At 39.7% G+C, this 13,265-nt stretch overlaps 1 protein-coding gene across 3 annotated transcripts in view; it reads left to right on the plus strand.

Annotated features, from left to right (window-relative positions):
• The window catches only part of IL16 (interleukin 16), a 29,575-nt gene that overhangs the window by 7,790 nt on the left and 8,520 nt on the right, over positions 1 to 13,265 (plus strand). For 2 of the 3 annotated variants that reach the window (XM_088063103.1, XM_088063104.1), the window contains exons 3-13: positions 4,393 to 4,529; positions 5,193 to 5,325; positions 6,553 to 6,646; positions 7,108 to 7,289; positions 9,100 to 9,210; positions 9,608 to 9,722; positions 9,922 to 9,995; positions 10,087 to 10,300; positions 11,308 to 11,425; positions 12,108 to 12,240; positions 12,978 to 13,065. In XM_088063103.1, coding sequence (XP_087919229.1) covers positions 4,393 to 4,529; positions 5,193 to 5,325; positions 6,553 to 6,646; positions 7,108 to 7,289; positions 9,100 to 9,210; positions 9,608 to 9,722; positions 9,922 to 9,995; positions 10,087 to 10,300; positions 11,308 to 11,425; positions 12,108 to 12,240; positions 12,978 to 13,065 — 1,399 coding nt within the window. Of the gene's footprint in view, positions 1 to 3,487; positions 3,553 to 4,392; positions 4,530 to 5,192; positions 5,326 to 6,552; positions 6,647 to 7,107; positions 7,290 to 9,099; positions 9,211 to 9,607; positions 9,723 to 9,921; positions 9,996 to 10,086; positions 10,301 to 11,307; positions 11,426 to 12,107; positions 12,241 to 12,977; positions 13,066 to 13,265 lie in introns of those variants that run through there. The other variant, XM_088063105.1, reaches the window with a different exon arrangement.

Here is a 13,265-nt window from a genome sequence, read left to right on the forward strand (position 1 = left end):
TTATGTGTTCTCCTCAGTTTTCATACTTCTCTCTTTCTGTCTTCCCAGCCTTCTTGCTTTTGCTGCACATCACCCAGGTCATCCTCAGAGCAAGCTGGGAAAGCGTCTGTTCCATTAATACAGTGTGTGCTGCAAAATGCAGGCCAGCAAAGGCTCCCAGAAAAACAGACCTAAGGGCAGAGGATGGGTGGAAAGGTCCTTCTGTAACATCTGATGTGCTGAATTGTCAATCTAGGGCAAAGTTTGGTCTCATGCCCTGCTCCTTGAATCATCCTTGCTTTCCAGCTTCTGCCATTTTACTGGTTTCAAAGGGAATATGCTGCTGGGAAAATTAATTACATCTACTATAAATATTTTTAGAAGACCAAGGCTTATATTTTTAAAAGACCAAGGGTAAGGTACATCAGAGCCAGTGGAGTGAGTTTATGCCAGAGAGATTCTGGCCCTTTCTCTGTTAGAACTGATGCAGAAAAAAATTGCTCCTTGAAGAAAATCCCCAAAGACTGTATTGTCTTGGAAATCCCAGCCATTTCACAGTCATAAGACCAGAAAAGCTAAATATTTTAATACATTATTATACTGGTGTTAGATGTATTTCTTTTCCTTTTATTTTTTTCCTTTTTTTTTTTTAAACCAGCAGTCAATTAGCTCATTGTCATGCACTGGCTAAGTGAGTCCAAGACCTTACTTGAACTAGCCTTGTATAACATTTCAATTCAGACAATCTAACTACTGTGTCTTACTTTAAGAGTGCACAAAAGTTTTTCAGTTTTCCACAGATGCCATGGTTACCCTTATTTCTAAATAACATCTGGAATTAGATGTTTTGAGATGGGACTCTAGGCTAGAAATGTCTAATGAAAGCATGAAGGAAAAAAGAATCTTTTAAATGGCAGATAAAAAACATCCTCAGAAGCTTTGCATTTTGTACGACAAAAAAACAGGAACAGGAAGAGAGAGTTGGCCTGGATGTACAAATTACTTTTCCAGAACTAAACACAAGAAAAGTTAATCTATTCTCACCTGTGGAAAATTCAAGAAGGCTCTTAAACTCTAATTTTTTATCTTTCAGCCAAGCAGATTCAGTTTAAATAAAAATTTTGCTTTGAGTGGAACTTACAATGCAGATAAGAGTTTCCCCGGAGTCTTGAAGCACTGTGAGAAAAAGCAGAGAGTTTATTCACTCGCAGCAAATATATGCTTAAATATATGTTCTAATAATGAAGAGACAAGGTTGACCGAGGATCCACCTGCCCCCACATCAAACCTGGCAACCTTCTTTTAGCAAATTTTCACTACTCACTGTATTTAGACCTATAAATCACCTTTCAAAACAAACAGGACACTTTAAAAAGGAGAAGGATGCAAAAATAAGTATTGTCTTTACTCTTGGAACCATCAGCATTATTTATATGCATAAAAAAATCAGAGAGGGAAAGAAAATTAAAGAACTAAAGCCAAAGCAAATTGACTGTGGGCACAAGAATTGGTAAGACATTTATTTTTCTGAAGAACAGCTTTTATTAATTTTCTGTCATGTTGCAGAAACTTGGATATGAATATAATGATCTATATCCAGGACCCAAAAAATACAAATGTTGACAACATACAGATATTTGCCACATGTCCATAGACCAACAAAAACTTTATTTTTTTAAGTAATTCATCTAAATGAATTTCAGCAATGATTGAGACACAGAGATAATTTGAAATGTGTCCCAACCGGGTAAGATGACTACATATCTAAACAAAAATTGTTCCCAAGATTTTTCTGCAGTGTACAAGGGATTTAACCTCTACTTTCCTAGTGACTAAGTGCATGCAGCTTCATATCAATTTTGATTTGATGACATTTCACATGGATGTCCCAATAAACCCAGAATTTCCAGCCTGGAATGTGTCCCATTGTACAAAATACTATCCTATCCCCAAAGGAGTTACATGTGCTGCAATGAAAAAGCTCAGAGCCAAACCCACTGCTCTCTGTGATGTCCTGTGACACTGGGCAGAGGCACATCACTTTTAGACAATTAATTATGAAAATATTTATAAACACAGGCTATAGGAAATGTGTGACTCAGCTTTTAACAGAGACGAGTTGGGGACAGTCTGAAAAGGCCAATGAAAATCAATAAGAAAATGAAGTGTGGAGAACAGCTGTGCAAAGTTGTGCGTATGTGTCTGACAAGTGTCTGTGAGAAGATACGTGTATCTTTCAAGGGAGCATTTCACAAGAGTAGGGACTCCTAAGAAGAGAAGTTGGCAAGTCCAAACTTGAATTCTGACTACAGGAAAAATAAAGGAAATTACTTTTTTAAACACTGAGTTTTTAATAGCATTGTTCTTTTACAACAGCCCCAGTCTAAAAGCAGCTGACATCTCAGAAATACTCAGCCAAATGGCAGACACAATTTCCTACCTTTAATATCTATGTTACATTTCTCATGTTTTACAACAAGCACACTACCTTACAGAAAACCTTGTGAGTTTTAATGGATGCTCCATGTATGCAGAATCTGACCTGTAATGTCATAATCATACCTGAAATAAAGGACAGTGCAAACAAACAGAAAAGGGAACTCAGGTTTTTTGCTACCCAAGATCTCAAATTTTAAGGCATCAGAATGTTAAGCTTTATTTTGTTACCATGCCGAAGACTTCAAAGAACTGCCATAAGACCAAAAAAAAAAAAACCAAAAAAAAAACCCTATAATGTAATCCTGATTTCAAGTAAGTATTTCCCAAGATATTTATCTTGGGTGAAAAGTACATATAAAAGCTCCAAAACTAATATTAGAGTTCAAGCCAATTGGTTTAAGATAGAATCCTGTCCATGCTTATATCCTTACCAACATATTACTCACCAGAAGAATTCTTCACGAACAAAAAAGGCTTCGTAAAATTCAGACACTCCTCTTTAAAGTCAGACAATCTGGAACGTAAGCAAACCCACAGAGTTAACGAGTCAGTCAATACAAGTATAGCCCTTATCCATTACCTACTGAATACAGCCTGCAGTGAGCCCAGGGCCCCAAGTTAAATATTTCATTCATTCACAGCCTTAGATTTACTCTGGCAGGTTTCAGAATGGGAGCCAGCCTTTGGCAGTCAGCCTGAAAGATAATGACCTTTATTGACATTGCTGTAAATTTGCGTTTTGTGTTTGCTGTCAGTCAGGTATGATGTGATCCCAATTGATTTGTGGTAAAGGAGCACAATGATTCTCATCCTCAGGGCTGGATGAGCTCTGCCTAGGGCAGAAATGAAGCCATACTGATGGTGAAAATGGCTACACACAGCTTTCCTTGTGCTCTCAGAGGACTACAGATTACTGGAAATAGTTTATGCCACTTTGACCAGGGGCCCTGGGAGCAACAAAGACAGTTGACCACTGTTATGTTTTGTGGCCTGTCCTAACATATGAAATTTGCCTCCCCTTCAGAAATCTATACCTCAGTCATACAAATCTCTTGGGAACAAGCCTGGATCCAGGATACACTGAGAGCCCTCTTCACTTTGTGGAGTATGGAGAGGCTGGCGAGGGCAGAGGAGGTGGGTTCAGTTGGGAGCAGAATGAGTGAATACTTGAATCAGGAGAAATACTAAGCAAATGGAAAAGAAATTCTGTGCTAACCTTCCAGCTTTCCTCATCTCTTTAGAATTTTTAGGTATATTTGTGCCACAAGAGTGTATTTCCTAGTCAAATGTGTTGTGCTTCATGAGCTTAGTTGCTCCATTCTTTGCTTTCCATATATGTCTCAAAGCACTACTTCTCCTTCTGAATGGCCCTGTGTTAATGATTCAAAACTGCATTAAAGATATGCTTACAATGAGTCCTCCAGATGCAATGCAGACTACAGCAACTTCAACCAGTCTGGAGTGGACAAAGAATTTTCCACTGCTGCAGACCTCTCTGGTCCCCTGCCCCCACTTAACAAGTCAGCAGCAGGGGTGAAGCTTCTAGTGTTTTGTATACACTTATTTTACTTATTTTCCATTCAGACCTCTTCTGTTTTCCAGAGCATTTAATTTTCTGGCATGTGTTTACTTTCCTCCCTGTCTTTTCTTACAATAGTTAGCATAGGCAAAGTTTACTCAGTTACTATGAAAAGTCTGTTATCTGTTTTCTTCCCCTCATGCAAAGGGACACTATATTATGATTCTTCCCTCTTGTAGCCAGAAGCCACTGAAGTCCTAAGGAAAATAACTTTTGTAAAACACTGACTCTATATTACCATTGTTTTTTCTCAAATGGACAGTGTTAAAGGCTCCTGTTCTCCTGGGAGGCAACCTGGTTCTAAACCTTTCTTAAAAGGGCTCAGAATAAGTGTAAGTGACTTTCAACAGCTTCAGTACATTTTCGCTCATGCAACCTTTTATCTTCTGGATCAGGACAGCTGCATCTGCAGGTTGTGTTCAACACCAGGGAACAGCAGCTCAGGAATCAAGCTCTCTAGGAGTCCAAGATGTGCATCTTTCTGGAAAGGGTTAACAGGCAGCCGAGTTCCTGCTGAAGGCCCAGCAAACAGGTACAGTACATGTGGAGTTAGCAAGTTATTACAGAGACATTTGCATGGACTTTGCACAACTAGCTTTCTGTGACAAGCTATGCCTTGCAGCTCAGCTCCAGAGAAAAGAAGTGATGTCTGGGAATCATTCCTTACATCGCTTCCAGTTGGAGACATAGGTCAAGATTCTAGAAAAATAAAACTGCGACCACTCAGGGATCTAATGCTGCTCAATTACACCAAGAAATAAGACCTGGAAGAATGAAAGAGTGTACATAACATCAGGTTTTCCAACAGTGATACCTTGTTAAAGGGCAGTGTGAGTGGCATCAGTCCCGCAAGGCCACTGGAAAGCAATGCAAGCCAAGGTTCCTGACAGGGAGTAAATGTAGTCTTCAATCAATTTTTGAATGCAAGATGGTGAGAAGAGAGGAATATCTTGCCTGAATGTTAGCTGTGTGATCACCAGGAGCCAGTGATCACCAGGACTAAGCACAGAGAGCAGCAACGGGAAAAAATCCTAGCAGGGGATGAGGTGTGTCACACATCCAGGCACCTCATGGCAGGTCAAGGCAAAGGGAGAACTGCAGCTGGCTCCTCAGATAGAGAGACAGGCAGCACATGGAACAGGGCCATATTATTCTGAGTGAAATAATATACAAATGGTTGTTTTTTTCCTTTAAGGGACGGTTGCCTGAGCCCAAGGGATGAGCTGTTAACACTAAATGTACAATCACTGAAAGACATGTCCAGAAAGGAGGCTGAGTCTCTCATTCCCCCAACAACACGGCTGGTGAACATCATGATGGCTCACAAAGTAAGCATGAGCAACTGTGGGGTGATTGGATATTTACTTTAGAGAGGAGGGGAATTTGTTCACCAGATGTTTGAAGAACATGGTTTTGCCTTTCCTGACAAAACCCAAAACCTCTTGTGGTCAGACTCTGGTGACTTTCAGCATAGCTTTTTCCCAGATAAACAGAGGCTATGGGGAGGCCGAGGCCCTGGGAAACTCTCACAAGGGCTGTTCAAACCCTTCTTTTAGAAACACACAGCTTGCCAACGTTAATTTTCCATTTAGAAGTTGAAGAAAGGCAGAAATGGATTTAAGGTAAGATCCATGAACCCCAGAAGGCCAGAAAGCAGGTCCTGTAACAAAGTTCTGTGGATCTAGGTTCTATGGTTAATAGCAAAGACTTTTCAAGATAGCTAGCTTGGTAAGAATAACACTGCAAAATAATTTTCAAAAATCATCTTTAAGGATCTTCTCTGTATTTCTTATTCTGAAGAGTTCCCTAAAGGAATGGGACTGGAAAGCCCAAGTAGGATTTTGTTACTTGGCAATACCCCCACCTGCTGTCCAAGAGGAAAATTAGCATTCCTTATCTCCTAACAGAACTCCAGAAATCAGGATTCTGAAACTAAGTGTTTGTCTTGGCTAGCTCCAGTTAGATTAGAACATACAGCTCTGCAACAGGAGATGACAACTGGAAGGTACTGATTTTTTTGAAAACTCTAAAACTTGGAACTCAGAGGTTTTTAAATGCTCAGATTGTATTTTGACTAAAAAACATCCCTCTGAATCAGAAGACACCTATCCACCATTGCATAGATGGGCTTAAGAATTTTCCTCTTGAATTTAACACCTCCCTAAGGTGCTTGAGTAGCTGAAAAGTATGAGCTATCTCCAGAAATTAGACAAGCATGGCTGTATCTTACCCATCCATCAAACCATTAATCTGTCTGGACCAACTGGGGGTATCCAATCAATTTTCTGTTCATTCTGTCTAAGGACCTGAATCTATTTTTATCTTATTCCTTTCCTATAATCATTTTTGTAGCAAACTTGAGCTTCATTCCCCTTTATTGTCCTATTTATTTTAAATAATGAATTTTGCTCCATGTTTTTGTTTTTTTCTTTTATTCAGATGAAATCTGTGCAAGCCAAATTAGATTAAGTTTGTTTTTTAAGAATAGATCATTTTGGAAACTTCTTGCATAGCGATGGGTTTTGTTTGTTGGGTTTTTGTTTGTTTTGTTTTAGGAAACACTAACACAAAAGGAAAGGCCTTTGGAAATACAGAATGGCTTTCTGCACAGTAAGGCTGCATGTCAGCGGACTCGCAGTAACTCCACCAGTAAGTCACAGAGCAATAATCTGTTTTAATGCTCAGGGAATGCAGATCACAGGCCCCCATTTTGTGATGGTACTGTGGTGCTAAAAGAAATGTTGTCCAAATTTATTCTGGGATCCTTAGCTAAGATTTGCTGATGCATAAAATCATCAGCTTCTGTATTCACAACATCCTGCAGCCAGGTTTGGTGCATAAGGTTTGCATTTTATGGTTTGGGGCTTTTTTAATGGTGTATTCTACTTTTTTGGTAGGGAATGCTTGCTTTTTTACTATATTTAACATTAATGGCTATCCCTAACCTGACAATTGGAAACATCAATCCCTTCACAAAGAGACCTACAAAGGGGAAAAAAGAGACCTACAAAGGGGAAAAAACATTTCTAAGTAACATTTACCTAAAATGCCTGTGCATATGTGTGTAGTAACCCTTGTGAAGTAACACGCTCTGTCTCCACCGCTGGCAGGTGTGAGCCCGTTCTGGGCCGGGGATGGGGAGGCCGCAGCGCCCCTCAGGGACCGACAGCCCCTCAGGGACCGACAGCCCCTCAGGGACCGACAGCCCCTCAGGGACCGACAGCCCCACACCCTCCAGGCCAGCCGAAAGTCACTGTCCCAGCAGCTGGACTGCCCGGCAGGGAGAGCCCCGGTAAGTGCCGCAGGAGTCACCTGAAGCACCCAGCGCTGTGGCCAGCAGGGCCCTCTGCATGGCCACGGCAGCGCTTTCCTGCCAGAACCCACCTGCCCTGCAGGCCCTGCTGTGCTCACTCTGCCTCCTCTGCTTTCCGCCCCCATCTCCTCTCTGAGGGGTAGGAGAGCGGGAGAGGCTCCGTGCCAGCAACCCCCCATTTCTCCAGCTTCTCCCTCGCATTGCCCAGCGGGTTTTACGGTGTGTCTGAATTCCCAAGGCTGGTTTACACCACCCACTCTGAGCCCGAGTGCCGCCGATCTTCCCCAGGCACCGGCGCTGGCCCAGCCACGGCCACAAGCAGGTACTGACAGCATGGTCCCCACTGAACGAGACAGATGGAAACACCTGCTAAAGGAGGCTGCAGACTGGCTCCTGTGCTCTCCAGCTGGATGCCAAGTGGCCCATCAGAGGCTGAGAGAGGTTGCGGTGTTTATGGCCAAAGGTCTCCAAAGTCAGACCTGGAGGAGGAGATGAAGGCAAAGCTCCTCACACTCAGCTCCCACCTCCCTCCCTGCTTCTCCCTGCCTTTTCCTGGCCCATCACTCACCCTGAAGGATCCAAGGCTTTAACACGAATAAGGAGGCTGCAAACCAGAGCACAAACCCCAACCAAACCACACGTGAGTGCACAGACAGATCCTCAGGGATTCACCAGGCTTCCTTCTCATCAAAGCTCCTGCAGGGCACATGCTGCCCATTTGACGAGGCTCTTTGGCAGCATCCTGGCTTTGGGTCTTGCTACCCACCACAGACAGAAATAAACAATACACCTCTTCACACAGAAGCAAAAGAAATTTGAAAATTTCCCATTTCAGATACAGAAGACCCATACTGGTATAAACAGTCACCCTGGTCTGACAAAGGAATGCATTTTGGAGGAATGCATTTTATGTTTTTGATGTTGCACACCTGTTTGCCCCTTAATCCCATTCCCAATCCCATGTTGAATAGATAATCTGGTTTTCATGTCAAAATTGAAATTGTAGCATATGCAGAAGCCAAAATTTTCTCTGATTTTCCACATTCTTCAACATCTGTTTCACTTTGCTGCATTAAAAAAAAAAAAAAAAAGTGTTGAACTCTTTCAGATGTGTAATGATTGCAATTAACTCTGACCCTGCTGAACTTCATGCACAGTTAGCTGTGGGTAATGACTTCTGTCAGTGCTTAAATTATCTTGTAATACCCAATTGCATGTTGAAATAGGAGGTTTTCATTAAACATTTCACTGAATATTTCATTAAAAGTTCATTAAAATGGGGCAAATCTCAGAGGCTGAATTTAGGAAATACAGCACAAATTCATATTTTGGGGGAAATGCTGAAAACAGGTTTGGTATTTGCCAAGATAAAGTTTTTAGTCACGAGATGAAGGAAAGATTTTGAATGTCTTGATTCTAGTTCAGTTCTTGAAGGCAAAAATGATAATACTTGTTTATATCCCCTAATGACCACAAATGGGGTTTTGGCATGGGGACTCAAGCCAGAGCACAAAATATCTTTTTACACCATTGCACCACTTCAATGAAAAACATCTTAATTTTTCTCCAGTTTAGTCTCTACAGAACAAATTCAGTGAGCAATGATTTTCTAAATAACAAATGGCTTATGAAAATTAGAATTTTTTTTTTAAAAAAGGAATTTTTAATACTATCAGTTATAAGGAAGAAAATTTGAAATAAACATGTTGCTGCAATGTATGTTCAAAAAATTCTGCTTATGCATAAAAGAAAATGGTGGGTTTTGTTGTTTTTTTTTTAATGTTCACAGGCAATTTCAAGGCCATCTAGATCCCTAAGTACAGCACAACTAGTGCACACATCCTGTGGCTCACAGGCTTCAGTAATCTCAAACATTGTATTGATGAAAGGACAAGGGAAGGTAAGACTGGCTCTGTTGATTTACTGTGAGTTTTCCTTCATCTCACAAATGTGATCTGCAAAGTCCAGAGAAGTGACTGCAGGTATTAATATTGCCACTTTTGGGCTGCCAATTCATATCCAAGCAAAAATTAAAAAAATAATTTAGACACCTTCCTATGTGCATATAATAGTGAATTAATTGATTGGAACAAACAAAAACCAAAACATGAGTGGATTCTGCTGAAACTCCCATTTACTCTTACTACAGGAATGTGTTTGACTATTTTTTTTTATGCATTATACTACTCCACTGACAATACTGCCCATGTAAGTAATGCAAAAGAAACTGCAAATGAATGAAAATTATTATGAGAACTGATCATGTGTTCTCACACACTTTTTCTTCCATAAATTAGGGTTTGGGCTTCAGTATCGTTGGTGGTAAAGACAGCATTTATGGACCAATAGGGATCTACGTAAAAACCATCTTTCCTGGTGGAGCTGCTGCTGCTGATGGAAGGCTACAAGAAGGTGGGAAATACATCTTCTCTCCCTTTTCCCACTTCCCAAAAAATGGCACTGAAAGACTGATTGAAGCTGAAATGAACCATGTCTTTTACAACACCTGCATCCATTTTTGCATTTGCAAGAGTCCTTTTGAGTGCATGTATGTTATCATGTAACTTATTGCACAACAATAAGTAATATAATTTTTTCTCTATCAAAACAGGTGATGAAATCCTGGAATTGAATGGAGAATCCATGCATGGATTAACACATTATGATGCTTTACAGAAGTTCAAGGTTATGTACTCTCCTTCCAGAACAACCTGTTTTTAGACACAATGTGCATGTAAGCTCAACCCATTCACTCACTGTCTGTTCCTTCTAGCAGGCTAAAAAGGGTCTTCTGACACTTACAGTCAGAACAAGCTTCAGCACACCTCATTCTGCTTCCAGCTGTCAGTCACCCCTCTTGTGTCAGTCACTGAGCTCCAGCACATGCATAACCAAGGAAAACAGCTCTTTCAGCTCAGAAAATGCAGCATTCTCATTAAATCCTACAAAGCCCAATGACAGGGTCATAATGGAAGTTACCCTAAACAAAGGTGAGTGTTGACATTAACTGAACACTGCCAACAAAGCAATGACTGAAAAACCACTGCTCATTTGCTCTCTGAATGTCTTTCCTCACTAACCTGATTATTTTTCTGAACTAAGTTTTTTCAATACACTAAATTAGATCTTGATGCCTGTCAGTGCTAACAAGTATCTATCAACAGCAGGATTTTGAACACCATCTGTCCTCAAGAGCCAATCATTGAGTTTTTTTCTCTCAAGCATTAGAGTCACATTCATATCCTTCATGTGAAAAAGGCTCTTGTCAACAAATGTGTCTTATTAAGCAGACTGTGCAACTCTTACCCATAATTATGCAAGCAGTTAATTTCACTCTTGAAAAGGCTTAAAACCAAATAAAATAAGTATCTATAGCTTCTTGTAGTTCTTTCACCTCCTCTCCAACTGTCATCATCTTCTATTTATAAACAATCACTGGCACAATTAAATACACTTTTAAATATAGGAACATCCGAGCAGCAAACAAAGCAAAGCCTCTATGAGGTACCAGTGACTTCCCAAACACATAGTATGGGATCTGACATCAGTGACTGTCCAGAGCAATGAGGGTAAACTCACAGAAGTCTGAAGTTGTATTATATAAAACAGAGGGAGGACTGAAATTATATAGCTAACAGTAGCCATATATCCTTCATTTTAGCTCCTTGTTTTCTTATTCTGTCTCCTTGTAAGGTCATTTGAATTCTTCTGTAATGACAGATATTTTGCAAAATAAACCTGCATTCCATTCTGTCTGTTACACTTTAATCATGAGGGGGACAAAAGCCCCCATGACAGCCCCACAATAAAACAACAGAAAGGTATAGAAAAATGCAGTGGAAGCAGCAACAAATACTGAATGTGCAACATTTATGAACATAAGACTTTGGTTCTGCTTTGTGCAGAAAAAAAAATTAAATTAATTTTTAAAAAGGTTCTTCAATGGTTGCTTTGACTGTTTCTTATGTCTTTTTAAAATGATTATTGATTCTTTCAGAGCCAGGTGTTGGCCTTGGAATTGGGTTATGCAGCATCCCTTACTTCCAGTGTATTTCAGGGATCTTTATTCACACCCTCTCGCCAGGCTCAGTGGCACATATGGATGGGAGACTCAGGTAGGAAGAGAAAAGCTGGCTGTCTTCTGCACAAGTTTCTCACTGATCTGTTTTATGGGTTTATTTTTGACTTATTTGGGCAGGAAGAAGTATTGATTTCTGGGAATTTGAGGTTTAAAGCACATGTGCTATTCTACAAATCAGTGACTTCAGTCAGGCTCTTAATGTGTGTGAGAACTAGAGCAGAATAAGGTAATCTTAGTTTCCATGTGAGCCAAATTTGGATTTTTTCTAGAAAGATCCAGTTTAGCAGATTTTGATAGCTTGTCATTAGGATTTTTCTTTTAACAAGTTACTCACATATGTAGCAGAAACATCCTTTTTGACCTTAAATTGCACTAACATAATATAAAGACATGAAAAGTGAAGTGTTAACTGGAAAGGAAGGAAGGAAGGTGTAGGTGGAAGCAGCAGCTGAGCTGCAGGCAGCAGAAAGAACACCAAGTGTGCACAGCTGCACATGCAGAAAGCTCATTTTGCATGCAATATGTCAGATCAAAGCCCCTTGACATCCAACTCATTCCCATTTCTGTAACAGGACAGAAAGAAAGATTAAATCTGTAAGCAAATTAGAGGTCAACCTTATGAATTTGCTTTTTGTATATTTTCAAATGGGTGAGACAAGGTCAGGAGAAAATCTCTTTTGTTTACATCCTTTCTCTTTTTCAAAATATCTCTCTAGGTGTGGAGATGAAATTCTTGAAATTAACGAAACTTCAGTACAAAATACAACCCTTAATGAAGTTTATGCTGTGCTAAGCCACTGTGATCCTGGTGCAGTACAAATCATTATTAGCAGACACCCTGAACCACAGGTAGCACAGTCCATTTTCTTTCTGACTTTTGATATAGCATGTATTGAGAACTAAGAGGGAGTAAGTGCTAATCTAATACAGGTGGAAAAATGTTGACTACAAAAATGCTGATCTCTTTATGATCATCACTGCACACAAAAAAATCTGAGATATGCACTCCTAAGTAGAATCATTTAAGATTTGAAGATTGCTGGTGACAGTCTTAGATGAGGTTCTATGCAGTGAATAAGGAAATTACAGAAATAACATTTAAGGAATAACTGAAAATATAGTTCTTATGTAAGAAAGAACTGACAATAATAAGTAAATAATTTGAAAGAGGGAACATACCTCCCTGAAAATAAATAAATGTTTATACACTTGTCTTTCAGTAATTAAAATTTAGGTCTTGCCCTGCCAATATTTATAATTAAATTAATATTGAAGTAAAATGTTTTATGCTTGCAAGGTTTTTCTACAAAATGCTTCCTAACACCAAATACTGTATAAATTATTATCAAGTTTAAACTGTTACATAAACTATGCTATATTGAGTTACCTTATACTGGTAAATCTAAGACTCTGCTTCTAGTGAAATCTGCAAAAGAATGTTTATCTTTGAAAAGTCCCATTTTACCTAAACAGCCACTAAAAGCAGCATGTCCATATATATACCTCATATATACTGGGATATATACAATTATAATGGTGTGCAATTAACTCGCCTCATGAGAGTAAAATGGCATGATATTTCTTAGGTGTCTGAGCAACAGCTAAAAGAAGCTGTTGCACAAGCTGTGGAAAGCAACAGATTTGGAAAGGAGAGACACCAATGGAGTACTGAAGGTAAGGGAATAAATGCATTCACTGAGACATGGTGATTTTGTCTTAAAAGATGTCAAGGATGAGTACATGGTGTATTAGAATCCTTGAAAACAGACAAGTAACCCAGAGCAGAAAGAAAGAGAAGGAAACCTCACAGGACAACCCTCCTAACATATCTCCAACATTACCAGAGTGATGAGAGCAGACCAAGTCTGTCTGAT

Source organism: Pseudopodoces humilis, chromosome 16, assembly GCF_049639895.1.
Source record: "Pseudopodoces humilis isolate 2021_Gansu_Grassland_sample_001 chromosome 16, ASM4963989v1, whole genome shotgun sequence".
NCBI lineage: Eukaryota > Metazoa > Chordata > Aves > Passeriformes > Paridae > Pseudopodoces > Pseudopodoces humilis.